A 21,425-nucleotide genomic window follows, 5' to 3' on the forward strand; every position below is an offset into this window, starting at 1 on the left:
AGGCGATCAGAAATACTTTATAGGAACGTTGGTAATAAGATAACAGCCTCACTCCTGTGCCAGGTCAGTCCACTACGGGCTCGCCATAGCCCGTGCTACTTGCAACCTTTTGTTCAGAGCAGCTGAATCTAAAACATCATCATCAGCCATTAGTAACTAAATATTCGTAGGTAATTGGGTGTTTATAATTCGATTTGCGTTATTCCGTTGGTAATTAAATGTCATCGGGTATATCTTGAGGTTATCTTGAGATGATTTCGGGGCTTTTTCTAGTGTCCCCGCGGCCCGGTCCTCGACCAGGCCTCCACCCCCAGGAAGCAGCCCGTGACAGCTGACTAACTCCCAGGTACCTATTTACTGCTAGGTAACAGGGGCATTTAGGGTGAAAGAAACTTTGCCCATTTGTTTCTGCCTCGTGCGGGAATCGAACCCGCACCACAGAATTACGAGTCCTGCGCGCTATCCACCAGGCTACGAGGCCCCCCAGGTACGAGGGGTACCTTGTATTTTCTCGTGGATATTTTTGTCTTGAAGATTGTCCTTCAGTGTTTAAGGTCCGCCTCGCGGCATTGACTTCAAACTTTAAGTAGTCTAGTGTTAAGTAAAGAGTATGGCTGCTGTTATATTTGATCAGTGATGCCCAGCACTAATCTTTTTTCTTAATATTGTTTTTGCTTTAGTTCGGCGTCTTCAGAAATCCTCGTCACTGGCTGGGACGAGGATTTCGTTTAAGAAGGTGATTCTGATAATGAGAGTGTCTGCGTGCTCTGCTGTTATTGTAACACTTGTGTAATTAATATACTGTAATTTGTATGTAAACTTTATCAATTATAAATGTACAACCATTTATGACTAAAGACTTTGATTTGATTCGACTGACAAACACAGTAAAGGCGTAATTTCCTGTGATTCATTGTCTACTCTTCAAGCATTTGAAAACATGTCTTGTCCTGATGACAAGTCATAAATAACCTGATAATGTTAAATAAATAACCATAAATAACCATAGAGTAATAGTTTCAGGCCCCCTCTCTGTTTTGGGTTACACTCTCTCTCAAATACTACCCATCATGAGGACGCAAATATACCAACAAAATGAACATGTAAGAAAGATGTGATGGAAGTGAATTCATGTGATCTCATCTCTGTTGTCAAAGACATGTTGCCACAAACATTGGGGGTCGGATATTTGAGAAATTACGGACACTTGAAAGGTCGGATATTTGAGAACATTATATCATAATTATATCATTAGGAAGTATCATAATTAACTTCATTAATAATTAATGAAGTTAATTATGATACTTAATGCTAATTATGATACTTAATTATGATACATAATGCCAATTAACTTCATTAATAATTAATGAAGTTAATTATGATACTTCCAGCTACTGCGCTATGGAAAAAAACGAAAATATCATAAACTCGGCCAAATCAGACTTTTGAACGAAAAAATAATTTACACGATTTAGGAGTAATTATGTTTGAAGGCCTGGCTTTTAAAATCAATAAAGTGCCTGTCATCAGCAAGAAAAAAAGACAGGTTGGATAACAAGAACTTTTCCAACAACAGAACGAACTCTTCACAGTCTCGTGTATCCTCCCCCCATAAGCAGCACTAAACCAGCAGAAAAATAAACCCATCCAAAAGTGTTGTCGAGGGCACCAGAAGGAAGAGTCAGTGTCCAAGTCACTCTACGGGCTCACCATAGCCCGTGCTACTTGGAACTTTTTGTTCCAGGTAGCGAATCTTAAACAAGAAGAAGAAGGAGGAAGAGTCACAAGTGCTGGCGTCGCCACCAGAGCTCTTGTGACGCCACCAGGGGACACCAAAGGTCTTCTCTGCTGGAGAGAGTTAGTGCAGGCGCGGGTAGTGTGCATTCACTTATAGATCTCCGCACTTGGAGATGGTCTTGCAGAGGTCAGTGTTCGCTGCTAATCCTGCCTTTTAAACATTGTTATTTAAAGCTGTGACTTCTGCAGCCACATGGACGAAAGATGCATTGTCGGACCGGATTTAAAGAGCAGTAATAGCCAGATTGTTTCATTGAGTAAACTGTAGCGAGATGATTGGGCATGACATGATTGGAAACAGTTTCCTGACATCCTGGCAATCCCTCCCAAGCTCCGAGGGGGTCAAATGTTCTCACTGGAATTCGGTGACAGAGATTACCCATTAACGATTTCCAGAGTTTTACTCACGCAGTCTGACCTGTGTGTGGCCAGCCTTCCCTAGTGATTGCCTCGTCTGTGATTGTGTTTGATTTCGTAGTTCTACAAGCAGCCATCACAGCCTGGCTGATCTAGTAACTCCAGCTGAATTTTGTCCAGCTCCCTCTTGCTTATGTTGTTGCATTTTCCGTTTGACTATTTTGTTACCACCAATTGGCATATATCTTCAATTTAAAATCCGTTGTTGATCATGACCGGTACTGAACATCGAAGACTGAATCACTCGTTTCCTTTGTGATTCTTATTAGGCAAATACAACCTGTTGTGTTCAAGTTAGTAATTTAAATTAACGGGAGGGCTGGGGACTTGAAAAATAAGAATATTAACACAAGGTAGCCGGTTTAAGGGAGCCGAGCGGACAGCACGCTGGACTTGTGATCCTGTGGTCCTGGGTTCGATCCCAGGCGCCGGCAAGAAACAATGGGCAGAGTTTCTTTCACCCCTATGCCCCTGTTACCTAGCAGTAAAATAGGTACCTGGGTGTTAATCAGCTGTCACGGGCTGCTTCCTGGGGGTGGAGGCCTGGTCGAGGACCGGGCCGCGGGGACACTAAAAAAAAGCCCCTAAATCATCTCAAGATAAGATCCTCAAGATAAGGTAAATTTTAATAGAATCAGGTAAACATGTAATAGCAGGCAAATGAATAGAGGTAGAATAGGCAAATGGAGGTAGAAATAAGCGCTAACTCTCGCTTTGGCGCTTTAACTCATAGGAATGAGTTTAAATAAGCTCATTCCTGTTTACTGTGTAAGTCATTCCACAGGGATTATTCCATACAACAATACCTGGCAGTGGACAAAGGGAGAACAAAGGGGACTTAACAGAGCTTTAGGGATTCAAATTGCATATAATCCACAAGTGATTTCTCTCATTTCTGTTCAATATTATGCGGCATCTAACAGCCTGGTTGACCAGACGACAGAAGGCCTCGTCAGAGACCAGGCTACAGGGACATTGGTCTTCCTAACCATCTCGAGCCTCACGTTAACACCAACATCCCCCACCCCCCCAAAGGATGACCCTAGATTCCAGATCAGACTTGCTCTCCAAAGACTTTTTCTCGACTGGAAAAGTTAGACTCCTGCCTTATCCCGAGGGAGCCATCCGCCCTCAGTCTTACACTGAACTCGAATATAAATTCACTGTCTCTGAATAGCTGTAAGGGGTCTCAGAACGCACCAACTGGACAGTGGCTTACTTTTGGAGCGCTTACTGATTGGGACGGGACGAATTGGGACGGGACGAATTGGGACGGGTCGAATTGGGACGGGTCGAATTGGGACGGGACGAATTGGGACGGGACGAATTGGGACGGGACGAATTGGGACGGGTCGAATTGGGACGGGACGAATTGGGACGGGTCGAATTGGGACGGGTCGAATTGGGACGGGTCGAATTGGGACGGGACGAATTGGGACGGGACGAATTGGGAAGGGTCGAATTGGGACGGGACGAATTGGGACGGGTCGAATTGGGACGGGACGAATTGGGACACCGTACTGACGAATGGAAACAATTTAGAACATAATAACATAACCATAACAGGCTCGATCTCCTCTCACCTGGTAGATATGGCTACCCTAAGTGCTTCACGCTCTGTTCTGCTGTTCTCCAATGACATTGTTCTTAAAAAATTGATCTTGTTATTTAGGAAATCACTTCACTAATTACCTAGGTTGCATTAAAACACAAGAACTGCTCTATTACATTGCTGTGTGTGACATTTCACTGCACCAATATAAGGGAATAATCAAAGATTTTGCTTTCTTAGAAAATTATCAATTCCGTCGTACAGAGTTCCGGAGATCATTTTTGAATGGTATAATAATCAAAATATTTAATACATATAACCATTTCAAATGTGCCATCTTATACTGGGGCTTCTGTTATTGAGGTTACTTATTTAATTACGTTCTTTAGTCTTCTGTGACATTTGCCTCTTGCTGAGCTGACTCGCTCCATAACCTGGTCAGAGAGAAGCTCGACCAAAGTTCATTCATGGATAATGCTCTCACAAGGTTGTTTAAGAGAGCTTATTTGGTGTGGGGGGGAGAGCACGAGGGAAACCTTTCCTCACCCGAGGGTCGAACCCCAGCCCCCTTGTGATGGCCTACCTCCCCCTCCTCCTGGCTCTCCACCTTCCTCTGGCCCTCCTGCTGCAGTGTGGCCTCATACGAGCTCCGGCGGTGTTCCTAGTCACTGAGGTCCAGTGTAGATCTGGTCGCTAGTCACTGAGGTCCAGTGTAGACCTGGTCGCTAGTCACTGGAGGCGGGGGAAAGTGACGCTGCAAAACACTGCTAGTTGTTGCTCATTTTTTGTCCGTCAGACGCAGGGTGCTGCTGCTGCTGCTGCTGCTGCTTTTGTGTCACAAGGGGGAGCTGCTGTTCTAGGGCTGCCCTCGTCAGCACAGACCGTCTGGGTGTAGAAGGGTAGTGACCGGACCCCACGGGTGCTGCTGTTGCTGCTGCTCTCAGCGACCACTGACGGTGGGTGAGAGAGCTGCAGGGTGGGCCGGGCTTGTTGTCATTGGTGGTGGTGCTGGCGATGAAAGTGCTTGGTGAAGCGGTGATTCAAGGCCCTGCGTGATGGAAGAATTGGTGAGCGGCATTATTGCTTTGCCATTGAGAATGTGCGCCGCTAGTTAGCGTACCGGTGCTGTAGCGGCTCTAGTATTATTATTTTGTTGTTGTTGTTGGAATAATACTCTAGTTCAGAAACCGGTTTTGTGTCTTAGCCAAGTGAGAAGTACTAAAAACAGATTTAACAAAAATGTGTAACATTTAAATATACTTATTCGGTAAAGTGAAGCATTAAGAAAGTAAATCGTTAAGTAACTTGTAGTGGAATATGCAAGTTAATGGAGGAGTAAGAGAGACATAAGAGTAATGGTGAAGTGAGGTAGAGGCAGTATAATAGTGGGAAGTAAGGTAAGAGGCAGTACTTGTGGGCTATTCATGCCCGTGCCACCTCTTGGGTGGCTTAATCCTCATCAATTAGAAGCAGTAGAGTAGTGGGAAAGTGAGGTAGAGACAAGAGAGCAATAAGGAGTGGCGGAGAGAAAAACCGGAGCAGTGGGGAGAGAGAGAGAGAGAGAGAGAGAGAGAGAGAGAGAGAGAGAGAGAGAGATTGGGTGATGGAGAGGGAGGGATTGAGTTTTGCCCCAGTTGGCTGGCGGGGCCTGCAGGAGTGAGCCACCGCCGCCCTCCCACAATTGGACTTGATAAACTGTCCACACCCACACTCCTCTCCCTCTCTCCCTCTCCCTGCTCCCTCCAGTCCTCTCCTGCAGATCCCACACTCATTCACAGGTATCAACTCTCACTCAGTTACATAGGTAGGTTTTCATTTTGTTTTCTTGTGTGCGTTTTAAGTGTGCGAGTGGAGAGTTGTGTGTAGGACTCCCTGGCTCTCCTGCGTGTATAACCAAAGATGTATAACCAAGTTATATATATACTCGCTGGCTGGCTATCACTTGTGTGACAATCCTACACAACCAAGAAACAACGGAAGATCGTATGGAAATGCTTAATATTTGGAGATTTGTAACTCATTTTCAGCGATTTGATAAGTGTTTATGCGCTTATTAGTGTAATGTGACGTAGGCAGTTAGACGGAAACTCTCTGACTAATTGACACAGATGATCTTGGGGATGCATTTAGTGTGAAATGAGATTAACAGTGTCCTCGTGTTCATGTGTACTAATACTGTCCCCGTGTACTGACAACACTGTCCCCGTGTTCCCGTATACACACTCGGCTAATGAGGAATGAAAATTTCGCGAGCAATTTCATTTGTGTTCGATCCCCGACCCGGAGGATTGATCGGGCACCAGCCTAACTGTGTATGTCACCCGATCACCCAGCAGTAATTGGGGACCTGGTGGTTAAGTGATTGGCGAGTCGTGTTTCAGGGAGTATTCAAGTGGTTTAAGGCTTACCATAAGTTTGCTAATGGGAGTCGGGAGTCGTCTACTCCTCTATATTGTACCTGGATATACCTGGTTGGGGTTCTGAGAGTTCTTCTACTCCCCATGCCCGGCCCTTGACTTGTGAGCCTGTCTAGACTTGTTAAGATATTATTTCTTTACTATAATTCACTTGTAACAACCTCTGAAGATAATCAAACCAGGCTGTGATGCATGCGTCAGTCTGCGAGCAGCGGCAGCAGCGTCTAACAGCCTGGTTGACCAGACCACCAACCCGAAGGCCTGGTCAGAGACCGGGCCGTGGGGACATTGATCCCAGGAACCAACAGCAGGTTGGTATAACTGGCTGTCGTGACCTGTAATAACATTGTGTCTTAAGAACAGTAGAGTGAACAGGTGAACACACTGCGGCAAGGTAACAATTAGCAGTGTCAGCTAAATTCGTTTTCCATCAGACATGTGGTGAGTGTAAAAAGTTAGATCAAACATAAAAGTATGCCATACCTTGCGATGATTTCGGGGCTTAGCGTCCCCGCGGCCCGGTCCTCGACCTGGCCTCCTAGTTGCTGGACTGGTCAACCAGGCTTGTTGGACGCGGCTGCTCGCAGCCTGACGTATGAATCACAGCCTGGTTGATCAGGTATCCTTTGAAGGTGCTTATCGAGTTCTCTCTCTTGAACACTGTGAGGGGTCGGTCAGTTATGCCCCTTATGTGTAGTGGAAGCGTGTTGAACAGTCTCGGGCCTCTGATGTTGATAGAGTTCAGATACCGGGTCATGGTGTATATCAGTGTATATATAACTATCTACGGGCTCACCATAGCCCGTGTTACTTGGAACTTTTTGCTCCAGGTAGCGAATCTTTAACAACAACAACAGTGTATATATATGTGTAGTATTTGTATAAATTTGAGTGTGATTAAAGTCCGTCTTTACACAGAGCTAATCCTAAGCTAATACAATACTGTTTCAACTCAGAGTTTATACACTCTGTTTATGCACTTTATACAACTCAGACGAAAACTGAAGTAAATCACAAAATGAAGCACGTAAAATAAGTGTTATTTTACAAGCCAGGAGCAATAAGGCGACATATGGCCTTGTTACCGCTTATTACTCATTATCGCCGTGTACATACACATGCTGTGTGTACACGGCTTGTTCACAGGTCCTTGAGAACCTGTAGCGTGTAGACATCCTGAGTGTGTGGTGAAGTCAAGTGACGTTTGGTGAATAGGGCGCACGACGCCCCTGTTGGGTGTACCGAGAATGGGTTCTGGATCTTCTACTGCTATACTCTCCTAGCCTGGCGCGGGGCCAGGCTTGCCCCTGGTGGCGGGGCCAGGCTTGCCCCTGGTGGCGGGGCCAGGCTTGCCCCCAGGTGACGGGGCAAGGCTTGCCCCTGGTGGCGGGGCCAGGCTTGCCCCTGGTGGCGGGGCCAGAGGAAGATGAGGGTATGATGAGATGATGATGACATTGCTGTGAAGGCACAGGACGTCACTCTAGACTGTCGGCCGCCCGCCCGCTGGTGCCTGTCAGTCCCCAGAGGGAAGCCGGAGAACCGTCAATCGATAACTAAACGACTGATTGTTCCTAGACCCACATTTTCCTAAGAGGGAAATATCTGGGGAATATGTGGGCCTACGGGCCGCTCCAAGCAACAGCCTGGTGGACCAAACTCTCACAAGTCAAGCCTGGCCTCGGGTAGGGGAGTAGAACTCCCAGAACCCCATCAAGCAGGTATCAAGCAAGCAGGCTGCCACTTGCGGTAGAGTCATGCCAGAGAGTGACAAACGGCCAGCAAAGGTTCCGTTAGGGAAAGTTTGAACTTCTTTTGGTTGCTCTTTACTTCAAGGGAGAGTGAGGTGGATGTGTGTGTGTGTGTTAGTAGGGGAAGAATGTGGGCTCTGTGGAGGTGTAGCTCTGTGGAAGGTGTAGCTCTGTGGAGGTGTAGCTCTGTGGAGGTGTAGCTCTGTGGAGGTGTAGCTCTGTGGAGGTGTAGCTCTGTGGAAGGTGTAGCTCTGTGGAGGTGTAGCTCTTGACAGGATAAATAAAGACAGGCTATTTAACATAAGGGGCACATGCACTAGGGGACACAGGTGGAAACTGAGAGTGCCCAAATGAGCCACAGAGATATTGGAAAGAATTTTTTTTAGTGTCAGAGTGGTTGACAAATGGAATGCATTAGGCAGTGATGTGGTGGAGGCTGACTCCATACACAGTTTCAAGTGTAAATATGATAGAGCCCAATTGGCTCAGGAACTTGTACAGTAATCGATTGACGGTTGAGAGGCGGGACCAAAGAGCCAGAGCTCAACCCCCGCAAGCACAAATAGGTGAGTACACACACACACGCGTGCTCAAAGGCGCGCGCACGCTCGCTAACACACACACACATTTTGCCCTGTAATACACACACATTGCCCTGTAACACACACACATTGCCCTGTAACACACACACATTGCCCTGTAACACACACACATTGCCCTGTAACACACACACATTGCCCTGTAACACACACACATTGCCCTGTAACACACACACATTGCCCTGTAACACACACACATTGCCCTGTAATACACACACACGCGGTTTTGCGGTTTCTGATCAGGTCTCTGGTGTCAGAAACCTCTTCGCAACTCCTCTCGCGGGGTCGTTCTTACCGTAGTTGGGAGGGGGGTTGTCATTATTTTGTTGGGTCCGCTGGAGTCCGCTGGAAGCCGCTAATCTATTGTGTAGACATACGCCCCTGTGAGCGGTAGCGCAAGAAGGATTACAGAGGGGGTATGAAAGGTCTTAATTGGATCTCTGGGAACATTTTGCTTCGTTAGTTACAATCAATCTGCACACAGTTACAGTGGCAGGAAGTAAGAGGCTTCTCTCACTGCAACTTCCATGTATTAACAATACATTATTGTACACGGAGGTAGAACTCGTTGGTTAAGGACAATATAGTTTTCAACGTTGGTTTTCACAGGTTACATATATAGGTTTTTATATACAATGTGTGGTAATGTGTAGTTTTAAGTCACACAACCCGTACATTCAACATGTATCATTTATGGATTGGAGGCGAAATATGCGCACAGCGGAACCTTGCCCCGCTCCTGTGCCAGGTAAGTTACGGGCTCACCATAGCCCGTGCTACTTGGTACTTGTTCCGAGTAGCTGAATCTATAACAACAACAACAACAACAACACACGGTGCAAGTATTTCATGTTACGGTCGGCCGAGCGGACAGCACGCTGGATTTGTGATCTTGTGGTCCCGGGTTCGATCCCAGGCGCCGGCGAGAAACAATGGGCAGAGTTTCTTTCACCCTATGCCCCCCTGTTACCCAGCAGTAAAATAGGTACCTGGGTGTTAGTCAGCTGTCACGGGCTGCTTCCTGGGGGTGGAGGCCTGGTCGAGGACCGGGCCGCGGGGACACTTAAGCTCCGAAATCATCTCGAGATAACCTCAAGATTACGTATCATTTACAATCTAATTTGCAATTTCATGCCATGTAATTTTTGTTTTATCTCTAAATGGTAATTTTTGTTCACTGTGAAATGCAATCATGCAGGTCGGCGTTCAATCCCCGATCGTCCACCAAGTGGTTGGGCACCTTCCCCCCCCCTTCCCCCCGTTCCATCCAACATCATTATTCTGACCCCTTCCCAGTGCTATATAGTCGCAATTTAATTTTAATTATCAGGGTATAAGCGCCAAGCCATTGCGAATATATAGCACTAGGAAGGGGTCAGGATAAGGATCTGTGATGGTCGAGGGTAGGAATGGTGACTTGGACGGTCGGGGATTGAACACCGACCTGCATGAAGGGAGACCGTCGCTCTACCGACCAGTCAAAGTGGCTGGGTATAGTCTCGTAATATAGGCTTGGTGCTTTCTCCTGATAGTTCCCTCCCTGTAAAATGTAACGCTCTAGTGTATGAGATTGTTTCTTGGTCCACACAGTTTACACTTCACTTCATCCGGATCCCCATCCGGATTCCTATCTGGATTCAAGTCGAACCGCCAGATATGCTTGTAGCCAAGCCGCGATTCTCTGCCTCTGTAACCCTTTCCACCACCGCCCACGGGTTGGGTATGGGGTGCATAATCAAGAAAGAAATTGAAATATGCTGCCTTCGCTGCCTGACCCACACAACTGTTCTCTTGGACACTTCTCAGTGTGATAAACAGCGAATCTGCTAGTTCCTGTTCCTACTCTGCTGCTTGATTTATATTCCTCTCATAGCTATTGTGTGATGACACTTTTGGAATATGTTGGCCCAAGATTATGGTCTAGATTGTATAGCTACAAGATTAGCAAGGGTGTCAACATGATCAAATTCAGTGGCTACGTGTTGGGCTCGAGGTCTATCTACCTGTGATAGGTAGATTGGCTAGATACTATGTAGATACATAGACCCCTAGAGGGTCGGTCTATCTTGAGGTCTTATCTACCTCCTGGTGGTGGCTAAGGACACCACCTTAGCTGTTTGGAACCAACGAACCAGCAAGTATACTTTATTACTACGTATAGTCCAGGACTAAAGTAAACTGTGTATATGTACCGAGAAGCTGGGGGTATACCTCGCGGTGTATATATATACCGACAAGTAACGAGGTCTCCATGCAGGACCCCGAGGGGGGGGGGGGAAGGTCACAGGGGTCACAGTCAATTTCTCACAATCGAATTGAGAATGGTCCAGGACGGACCGAAACGTCGTCGTCCCTTCACTGTCTAGTGTGTGGTTTGGTCAACATATTCTAGTCTGTAAGTATACAATCCATTCCTCTGATCGCAACACAAGTTTAATAGGAATGTGTATTAGGTCATTACCTTCGACGTAGTGAAATGTTTCCATATATCCTCCATGTTGCGGTGATGGTCTGACAGTATCTCAGTCTTCAGGAGTACAACACCTTGAAGATGGAGGGTCTGGGTGCTATTGTACTGCAACCGTCCACGAGGGGGAAGGCGCGAGGTTTGATTCTCAAGTGTTGGGAGGGTTGCGTGAGAGCGGCGCTCTTAGAATGATGGTTCGCAGAGTGAGGCTGGGCCGGGGTGTGTGGGTTAGATGGGGAGGGGGTTGAGTTGTGGGTTGGGGTGGTGTTTGTGGGCGGTGGAGGGCTTTTGTTACACCTCACCACACAAGCCCGCCACACTGGCGTGTGAGCACGCACGCACGCACACACCTCCCCCCAATGGGGGTACCTGGGAAGACGACGGCTGAATCTTGTTAGCAGGCTTAGTATTTTTTTCCATACTCATCTTAAGCTTTCTCTCTCTCTCTCGCTCTCTCTCTCTCTCACGCATTGTAATTTTGGGGCACGTTTCTTGATTGTGAATATGTATTTTTCATTTGAAGGTTACTTGAATAGGGATTCAAAGTGGAAATGTAATCTAGCATCGATATTACTGTTTGAACAAAGATTTAAAGTGTACTACTCTTTACAAAAATTAGAATATTCCTCCAATAAAGAATTATTTTTCCTCACTCGTGACTTCCATTGCATGCAATAGATTCGTTACCTAGCGAAGAAGACTTGTAATTGCCTTATGACTGTTTTATAGTAAAAATTATACGTCTGGTGCATCTAAATTGGTCCTTTCTCAGTAAAATCGATCGATAACGTGTTCAACTATTCCCGTCAGTTTCAAGTTGATCTAGCATGAACATAACTGAGAGGGCATAACTACACACAACTACACGTAACTACACAACTACACATAATTTGATGAACAATGAAAATCGATGAATATAAATCGCTCTTAAAATAAATGCTTTCAAATTAATGAAATTAACGTTTTCATTTAGGCCCTCGTCACATAAGCTATGAATTTGTTACAAAGTTATTATATTCATCAACAGTCTATTTACAGTTTGTTCGTTTAGCTTAGTTAGTAGCAATTGGTGTACTCATCCAGTGGGTTACAGATTAGCGTGGGGACATGACGTCATAGAATGGCTGAATGATCAGGTTACAAGGGCAGTAGTCTAATTACAACACTGTAGTTAATATTACAACGGTCATGTGGTCAACACGTGCACGGATGGATGGATGTTTGTGTATGAGAACCAGTGTTCGTGTTTCTCTATGTATACAAGTGTCTGTATGTATGTATGAGCTGTAGTGTGAGGGTGGGTGGTATGAGCCAGTGTGAAGCCCCAAGTAACTATTGGCGAGCCACCAGTGTTGGAACCCGACACTTGATTTCTTAACAACTTCATCTCAAAAACTGCTTTCCGCTCGCTTGCATTGCTACTCATATCGCCCCTCTTTGTCTAGTTTACATTTAAGATCAGAAACTCTGTCTTTCCCGTTACTTTAGAATTGTATTTCATAAATTGTTCCGCAATTTGTTTAAAAGAAAATCTGGTTCCATTTGAGCGCATACACTTGGAGTGTGGAGAGTGGCCAATTGGACATATTCCCGCCAAAACTCGGAGCCTGAGGTGTTAGATACGAGCTTAGCAAATTGTCTACAGATCTGGTAAACAAACCTACAATGTATGTTTGATTCGTGTCATGAAACTTTGGGTTAGTTTACACAAATTTACAAAAAGTTATTTGTCTACAAGAAAGTAATAATAAGAGCGTAACATGTAATGACCATCATTATTTACTGTATAATCTTCATTTATATTTAGAAGCTACATTTATCAGCAATTCCCCAAAAAATCATTATTTGTTAGATTTAGAAACTTGATTCGCAGCAATTTATACAGATCATTACAATGTTTAGTCCAATGGCTTAACTAATCTGTACAAGAGTCTAATTTAGACTTGTATTTTTACCATAATGTGTACATTGACTGGCGAACATTGTATTTTTCAAAGCGTAGTTTTGAACAATAATGTGCCAGGTGTCTCGCTGGTACGAAATTGCAGACCCGGAATAAAAAAAAAATAAAAAAAATATAGTGGTTCATGGAAGAGGCTTCAGGTTTCTGTATTATATTACGTGACATGTGACGAGCCGTCATAGAGCAGCCGTGGCGTCATTGGTTTTATTTCCTGTTCCGACCTTCTCATTCAGTAGTGTACTGTGTTTACAAGTGTTTAGCCTCAGCACCATCGTGGTCGTAATATTGGGGCTATGGACGAGATTGTATGGGGCGTTGTGAACGTGGCCCTATGGGGCGTTGTGAACGTGGTTGAACGGGCTTGTGAGGGTGTTTGTATGGGGTTGTGGATATGGTTGTGCGTAAGTATCCACTAGGAAAATTAAATGAAAATTCCAAACGTTTTCGTGTTTCACCACATTATCAAGGAAAAAGGGATGCGAATGTATGGAGCTATGGGCGTGGTTGTATGTGGGTTATGGACGTGGTTGTATCGGGTTGTACCTGTGTAGATAAGGGAGCAAGACCATGATATTGTGGTGTTGTGACTACAGAAAACGTGTCACTGACAATTTGGCGATTGTGTTGTGAATATGACAGTGGTGTGTAGACGAGGCCCCGCGAGGTTTAGGCGTGGACGAGGCCCCGCGAGGTTTAGGCGTGGACGAGGCCCGCGAGGTTTAGGCATGGACGAGGCCCCGCGAGGTTTAGGCATGGACGAGGCCCCGCGAGGTTTAGGCGTGGACGAGGCCCGCGAGGTTTAGGCATGGACGAGGCCCCGCGAGGTTTAGGCATGGACGAGGCCCCGCGAGGTTTAGGCATGGACGAGGCCCCGCGAGGTTTAGGCATGGACGAGGCCCCGCGAGGTTTAGGCATAGACGAGGCCCCGCGAGGTTTAGGCATGGACGAGGCCCCGCGAGGTTTAGGCATAGACGAGGCCCCGCGAGGTTTAGGCATGGACGAGGCCCCGCGAGGTTTAGGCATGGACGAGGCCCGCGAGGTTTAGGCATGGACGAGGCCCCGCGAGGTTTAGGCATGGACGAGGCCCCGCGAGGTTTAGGCATGGACGAGACCCCGCGAGGTTTAGGCATGGACGAGGCCCCGCGAGGTTTAGGCATGGACGAGGCCCCGCGAGGTTTAGGCATGGACGAGGCCCCGCGAGGTTTAGGCGTGGACGAGGCCCCGCGAGGTTTAGGCATGGACGAGGCCCCGCGAGGTTTAGGCATAGACGAGGCCCCGCGAGGTTTAGGCGTGGACGAGGCCCCGCGAGGTTTAGGCATAGACGAGGCCCCGCGAGGTTTAGGCATGGACGAGGCCCCGCGAGGTTTAGGCATGGACGAGGCCCCGCGAGGTTTAGGCGTGGACGAGGCCCCGCGAGGTTTAGGCGTGGACGAGGCCCCGCGAGGTTTAGGCGTGGACGAGGCCCCGCGAGGTTTAGGCATAGACGAGGCCCCGCGAGGTTTAGGCGTGGACGAGGCCCCGCGAGGTTTAGGCGTGGACGAGGCCCCGCGAGGTTTAGGCGTGGACGAGGCCCCGCGAGGTTTAGGCATTGACGAGGCCCCGCGAGGTTTAGGCATAGACGAGGCCCCGCGAGGTTTAGGCATAGACGAGGCCCGCGAGGTTTAGGCATAGACGAGGCCCGCATGGCTTCCAGCCCAAGCCCCTTCTGGACATAAGAAGCACAGCAACATTTGACAATTTCACATTTCCTTTCCAGTAAATACAGTGGTGCTAGGTACGCCCTAGCCGTACTGGCTAGGACTTACCTGGTAGACAGTTCCAGTGTAACCACCACCGTCGGGGCTAGATGTGGTGGTATTTATTGGGTGGGGGTTTGGGGTCTTGGAGGCGGGGGAGGCTTGATGTCTCCCGCAAAAAGAGTTGCAGCCAGTCGTCTGGTGTCGTCGAGCTGCTGGTGACGTCCGCACCGTTGGCCTCTCTGGCGCCGTCGTGTCTCGCAGCCTCCTTCATGAACCGCTCTGTATGGCGGCTATCCTATTATTTTTTTTTTAAGTGACGCGAACTGGAAAATATATATGCCATAAAGGATACAGTGGATTACGACCGTCTTGTCATGCTGCAAATACGTAGTTAATGAAAAATTCCTGTTTAAAATACTCATTGGTGGTGGTGTTCATATTTAATAATGAAAATGTATTCAAGGTGATGTGATGAAGGAGTCATATTTATGGAAGTGCAGTGTTTACCTGTTGTGATGGTGACGAAGCGACCAGTAGTGCTGAGGGTGTGTGTCTGGGAGATTAGGAAACAAAAGCTAGCTAAGCTGGCCAAGAACATTCCCCTCTCCAGTATAACACCACCACCACTGTAGCTCTGGTTTACCTACAGTGTTATAGCGCCGCCACGTTTTCTACAGTGATTAGGCTCTTCGTATATTTTTATTATTCTGGGATGTTTATGCTATCGACCCCAACGTGAAAATTGCGGCGGTTTATAGAAATTAAAATCGCCGCCAAATTGACGTTTGATGATTATGGGTTCCGGTTGGTCGGATTGCCTAGGTTCTAACCCTTCAGGCAAAACCGCTCGCTGCCTTTTTTTTATGGAGTAGTTATCGAACTTATCATGTGTGCTTTATTGGAAACTTTAAAGTTGTGAAAAACCCCAACAAGCGAAATGTACATATTTAGGAATACAATAAACTTGTAGTGGAGTGATCCCTCAGACTGTTGAGGTGAGCCAGGTACATCAGCGCGGGAGGTGTTGAGAGGCGTGCCGGCGCCACTTTGAAAAAAAATTCTGAACAGAAAAATTATTTTAATCAAATCAGTAAAATATGAGAAACATTACCCATAAATGTACTAGTGTAAACTTGTTCGAACCATTTCGTTATGAAACACTTGTGAAGTTTAATATTAAAAAAAAAATAAAATATTACCGCCTAGCAGATGGACATTAGAGTTTAACACTTAATTTTTCACTTAAATTTCATATTGAAAGAATAATTAGCTACAATATTAGAAAAATAAGATTATAGATCAGTATGTCCAACAATTAAATACATAAATCAACAATAGTTTGTTACCATCGTTGAATGTTTTAATGACACTTGGGTCTTTGAACAACCCGTGCTCTTAAAAATAACGTCGCTTTTCGCTAGCATGCGCGCCATGGCCAAAAATGGACGTAATTTGAAATCAACTTTTTTTTTATTTTCAAATTACGTTCATTTTCGACCATACGGGCAAACGGCCAAAAAGCGACGTAATTTATAAGAGGACAGGTTGCTTTGAACCCTTATCATACCGAAGTGGTGGAAATTCCACAATGGTTGATGACTTTGTTGATGTTTTGCTGTTGTTGTTTTTAGATTTAGCTACTCAGAACGAAGTGTCCATGTAGCACGGGCTGTGGTGAGCCCGTAAACACGAGTATAGGGTGCACAATAAACTACCGCCCACAGGGTGAATATGAGAGGTACAATAAGCTGCTATTCACGGGGTGAGAATAGGGTGTCTAATAAATTTCAGCTCACAAGGTGACTACTAACCCGTTTTCCGAATTACACATAGGGGAAAGTATACACCAAAATGCTAAGGCCAAAAAACTGATGTACTAAAAATTGGTAGCGACTCACAAAACTGACGTGATGTTCCGTTCGTGGGGTTCTCGGGTAGGTTAGGAATCAGGCAGTTTAGTACAACAGTTAAGTGACGTTGGGAACGCTCTAGGAAACGGGCTCCATGAACACTGGATGACAGCTTGTAAATTATTTGGGGGGGAAGGGAGGAGAATTTTGCAGTATTTTGACTCTAAACTGCAAAGCCTGGTTATTGTACAGTACAATTTTTTATGCTGAGATTCAACGTCTCATCTGTGATTTTTTTAAGCAGGCAAAACTGATACTAAAGAGTATTGTAATTTATTATTTCAATGTGAATTAGAAAAATGAGATAGACAAAAGCATGGCAAACTTTGTAGAAACAGACAGCCCTCTGCCCACACCTCGATTTTGCAGAAAGGTTTATAGATCACTCACTAATGACAGCAAAAGACTGTCCGAAGGCAAAAATACTCCACAATTTGTTAGACAATATTGTGTCAGAAGAAAGACAAATAACCATGCAGATGAAATTGTTAATGGTGGTAGTGCAGGAGGAAATTCTGAGTGCAGAACCAAGAAAACATTTAAAGGGGAAAGTGATGATAACATTATTGCTACTTCATATCGTGTAATCAATACAAGCCCTAGGCCCAGCAAAGATATCGATGACACCAGTTCAAGCTCTAGGGCCAGCAAATACATTGATGACACCGGTACAAGCTCTAGGGCCAGCAAATACATTGATGACACCGGTACAAGCTCTAGGGCCAGCAAATACATTGATGACACCGGTACAAGCTCTAGGGCCAGCAAATACATTGATGACACCGGTACAAGCTCTAGGGCCAGTAAATACATTGATGACACCGGTACAAGCTCTAGGGCCAGCAAATACATTGATGACACCGGTACAAGCTCTAGGGCCAGTAAATACATTGATGACACCAGTACAAGCTCTAGGGCCAGTAAATACATTGATGACACCGGTACAAGCTCTAGGGCCAGCAAATACATTGATGACACCGGTACAAGCTCCAGGGCCAGCAAATGCATTGATGACACCGGCACAAGCTCTAGGGCCAGCAAATACATTGATGACACCGGTACAAGCTCTAGGGCCAGCAAATACATTGATGACACCGGTACAAGCTCTAGGGCCAGCAAATACTTGGTTGCCCCCGGTACAAGCTCTAGGGCCAGCAAACACATTGATGACACCAATGCAAGCTCTAGGGCCAGCAAACACATTGATGACACCAATACAAGCTCTAGGGCCAGCAAACACATTGATGACACCAATGCAAGCTCTAGGGCCAGCAAACACATTGATGACACCAGCTTAAGCTCAAGGATTCCAACATTCACTGTCATTAGCCCAAAGTCTTCTTATAATACAAGTGGCAAAAATGAGTCAGATTATATTAACAAACTGGACGATACCTTTAATAGTGCTGCTCAAAGCTATAATTCTGTGCACAAAGTTCAAGAAATATATAGGAAAACCTCGACAAATATTATCTCAAATAATATGCAGAAGCCAAAACACAATGAGGTAAAGTCAAGTTCATCGTACAAAGCCTCTCCAGTACAATTTAAGAGTCGGCTGCCTTCAGAAAGAGCAGAACGAGAAGTTTCGGCTCCTAAGCCATATACGACTCGCACAGGAGAAAGTAGTGAGGACAGTGAAGATGATATGGGAGGTCACGATAATGTGGTGGCTATTAGCTACAAGCAGTATGACTTGTCTGGTAAATGTTGGCAATTTATGGCAGGTAAGACAGATGCAGTGAAGCCAACTCAAGAATGCAACAAGAACACAATTTCCATGGAAAATTTTGCAAATGCGAAGAGAGACAGTGAAATGAAGATGGAGACGAGTGTTAGCATGACCAACAACGAAAGCAAATCTGAAGAACAATTCCAAAACTACAATAATCATCAGAGTTGTTTGACAGATGGAATCAGTGATAGATTGGAGACCTTAAATGGTAAAGTTACAAAGGATGCAGTTAGGTTCCTAGCCTGCCCTTCTGAAACAAAATCACAGAATAAAGATAGTGAATTAAAGATTACCCATAACATCAGTAAAGATCTTGATTGTAGATACTTGCCATTCCTGAAAGAAGAGCTCTCTAGAAGTGAAAGGAAGATGCCTTGTACCCCAGAGCACAATGTAGCCATTCTCCGTCATGGAAGTCTACCTACCAGGTACCCTATCCGATGGTCTACATACAAAGATACTTGCACAAACAGTAAATTAATCAATCCAAAAAATATACCACAGTAATCAATCAAAAAAATATGAAAATCAAGGAAAGGAAGTTTACAGAAATACCATTTTCAGTCGGGATGAAGGTTCCCAGCAACATAATGTGGAGGATTGTAAGCTATACAAAGAGGCAAAAAGTCAGCCAGAGTGGCTAAAGCTACAAACATAGTTGAACCTGAATCCATACATGGCAGAAAGCTAAATTGTGAAAGGTATCAAGACTTAAATAATCACAAGTTAGATACAAAGTTAAATCTGTGGACCGCAATGATTGGAAAAGAAAAGCTAGTAGATTATCATTTGATAATTTAGTGAATATTTGTAGTAAAACTGTAGAAACAGCATTAAACACTGCATAGCACAGGCCCAAATGAACTGCCAATGAATTTAAAAGATTTAGGTTTGGAAAGAGGGGCAGCTATATTTGGGGAATTGTGAAAGAGTTTGTGTCTACACTTCCCTCGGATGTGAGTAAAGGTTTGGAGTGTGACACAAAAACACAAAGTTCATTGCCAACTACTGTTAGGCATAACTTGGATGATGTCCACTTACGGAAGACAGATGATAGTGTGAGAAAGAAAATATTACAAAAGGTATATGACAAGTTTGATAGTATAAAAGACTCTGAGACAGTTTTACCAAATAAATTAGATTTACCAAATAAGTTAGATTTACCAACAAGCCAAGTCTCTGAACCATGGATGGGTATAAACAACAGATATGATAACACAATAGTGTGCTGCTTTGCCACGTTTTAATCGTATGGACGAACCAAAGATATTGAGCAGACGTGGCTCACTTGATACGCAAGAATCCTCCAGACTTCGCTTAAGTAAAACAGGAAAGATTGAAGTAATTGATGCTAGCATGACAGATGAAGACTCTGAACAAATAAATGAAGAAGGACAAGACGACATTCTTCAAGATAATGATAGTATGTGCTCTGTGCCACATGATGTTACTAACATTGCTACAACCAGAAACAGTTTCACTGGACGCTTTAACTTATGGCGTTTGTCATGGAATTTAAAAAATGATAGCCAGCCACCGAGCCGGAGTGAGTCCTTAAAGTTACGATTGCAACAACGGAGAGCCAGTGTGTCAGATTTTACACCGAGTTATGATAGGAGAAATTCATTTTCTGGGACATTTAATGATCTGTGTTCTTTGGGTCAGAACAACAAGCGGTCCAGTACCGTCGAGACTCCAAAGCTAAACAGAAAAAAACGGCCTGAGCATTCACCACTTCTCACCAGGAGAGGCTCAGTCTCCAGCTTGAGTTTGTTCAAGGCCTCAAGTGATGCAGTACCTGTCACCAGGAGGCACAGTGTTGATGAAAGGTCTAGGAGATTCAAGATGGAGAAAACTTCAGTTGAGAAAGCTTCAGATGCTTTCTCATATTTCTTTGACTATCCGGTTCTCAAGCAAGGTGAGTTTCCTTCTTATACTTTTTATGTTTCAAACTTGTACCCTAGAAACTGTTTACAGTATTTGTATATTTCTTATGGCATATTGTTCCTGTTTTTCAATTTCTGCTCCCTTCAGTGCACTGGTTCCAGCACCAAAATCTCACTAATCCATCCTATTATTTTTGTACATTCTTATTAATTACTAAATAAATATAGTGCCTGTACACACTTATTCATCACTGATCATATGGCAGGATTTGTATTTTTGTTTACACACCCTCATTGAAGTAAAGGGGGACCAAAGAAAATGGTTAGTAAATGATGTTAGTACAGTTTTTTATTTTTAAATCACCAACCATGAGGCCTGGTTAGACTGGACCACTCCAACGTTGATCCTCAGAACCATCTCTAGGTCTCATTAGCACTTGAATAGGACAATTCTCTTGCCTCCAGCATTTAAGGAGATATAGGATTGCATGATTTACAAATACAAAAAATGCATTTGGATAATGTTTACATTAATTACTTGCAAAATTTAAATCAAGCAATTATAGCTTTAAAATACACTAAAACCAACCACCAGTGCTCCACAGCTTAGCCAATTTGTCTTTTTCCCAATAAATATTTATACCTGGGAACCTTACCTATGCCTTCAGGTTCCAACATCACCTTTTAACACTTCACTGCATGACCAGATATATTAAATAGTAAATTACTATGTATTGGTGACTGTTTAAACAAAAAAAAACATGTTCTATGAGTGCACAGAAAATCCTTTGACATAACTTAATGTCTCCATCAGTAGAGCACAGTTTAAAATAGATTCATGATAGTGCTAGGAGAATAATGACTGAATCCAAAAACTATTTAGGGTGTTAAATGTTGAATGGATGCAATTAAATACCGTACTAGAGTGAATGAAAGCTTGTCCACTGGCAGATAAGCAAACATTATACATTTCTGTATTCATAAAGTTAAGGTGATAATACTAGAGCCAAGTTAGGTGTGTGTGTACGTCACACATACAAGTGCAGTACTGTACAGTTATTTGTTTAAGGTAACTAATTATTATCAAGAGAAATCACTAGTGAATTTGATAATGCAGGAACAATATTTATGTAGAGGAACTAGTTCACATTGGTTTAAAAACTAAGTTGTGACATACCTGATTTAAGCACCATAT

General features: G+C 44.6%; 3 protein-coding genes across 3 annotated transcripts in view; all 3 read left to right on the forward strand.

Moving 5' to 3' along the window:
* Positions 1–5,404: 5,404 nt before the first annotated feature.
* The window catches only part of Lrrk (Leucine-rich repeat kinase), a 111,580-nt gene continuing 95,559 nt past the window's right edge, over positions 5,405–21,425 (forward strand). Inside the window, exons 1-2 of the mRNA XM_069334565.1 lie at positions 5,405–5,570; positions 20,010–20,262. Coding sequence (XP_069190666.1) covers positions 20,190–20,262 — 73 coding nt within the window. The 5' untranslated portion in view covers positions 5,405–5,570; positions 20,010–20,189. The remainder of the gene's footprint in view (positions 5,571–20,009; positions 20,263–21,425) is intronic.
* LOC138370222 (elastin-like) lies at positions 14,008–14,625 on the forward strand. Its single transcript, XM_069334219.1, has one exon. It carries the CDS (start codon positions 14,008–14,010, stop codon positions 14,623–14,625), a length of 618 nt encoding a protein of 205 aa, XP_069190320.1.
* LOC138370223 (uncharacterized) lies at positions 16,926–20,068 on the forward strand. Its single transcript, XM_069334220.1, has 4 exons — positions 16,926–18,772; positions 19,234–19,497; positions 19,622–19,767; positions 20,010–20,068. Exons 1-4 carry the CDS (start codon positions 16,926–16,928, stop codon positions 20,066–20,068), a joined length of 2,316 nt encoding a protein of 771 aa, XP_069190321.1.

This window comes from Procambarus clarkii, chromosome 31, assembly GCF_040958095.1.
Source record: "Procambarus clarkii isolate CNS0578487 chromosome 31, FALCON_Pclarkii_2.0, whole genome shotgun sequence".
Taxonomy (NCBI): domain Eukaryota; kingdom Metazoa; phylum Arthropoda; class Malacostraca; order Decapoda; family Cambaridae; genus Procambarus; species Procambarus clarkii.

Excerpts from the sequence above, each read along its gene's own strand:
- LOC138370223 (XM_069334220.1), top strand. The coding sequence starts at position 16,926 with ATGGCAAACTTTGTAGAAACAGACAGCCCTCTGCCCACACCTCGATTT. Across the intron at positions 19,498-19,621 it reads AAATTAGATTTACCAAATAA|ACGTGGCTCACTTGATACGC; the intron begins GTTAGATTTACC and ends GATATTGAGCAG. Across the intron at positions 19,768-20,009 it reads CATTCTTCAAGATAATGATA|AACAACAAGCGGTCCAGTAC; the intron begins GTATGTGCTCTG and ends TCTTTGGGTCAG.
- LOC138370222 (XM_069334219.1), top strand. The coding sequence starts at position 14,008 with ATGGACGAGGCCCCGCGAGGTTTAGGCATGGACGAGGCCCCGCGAGGT.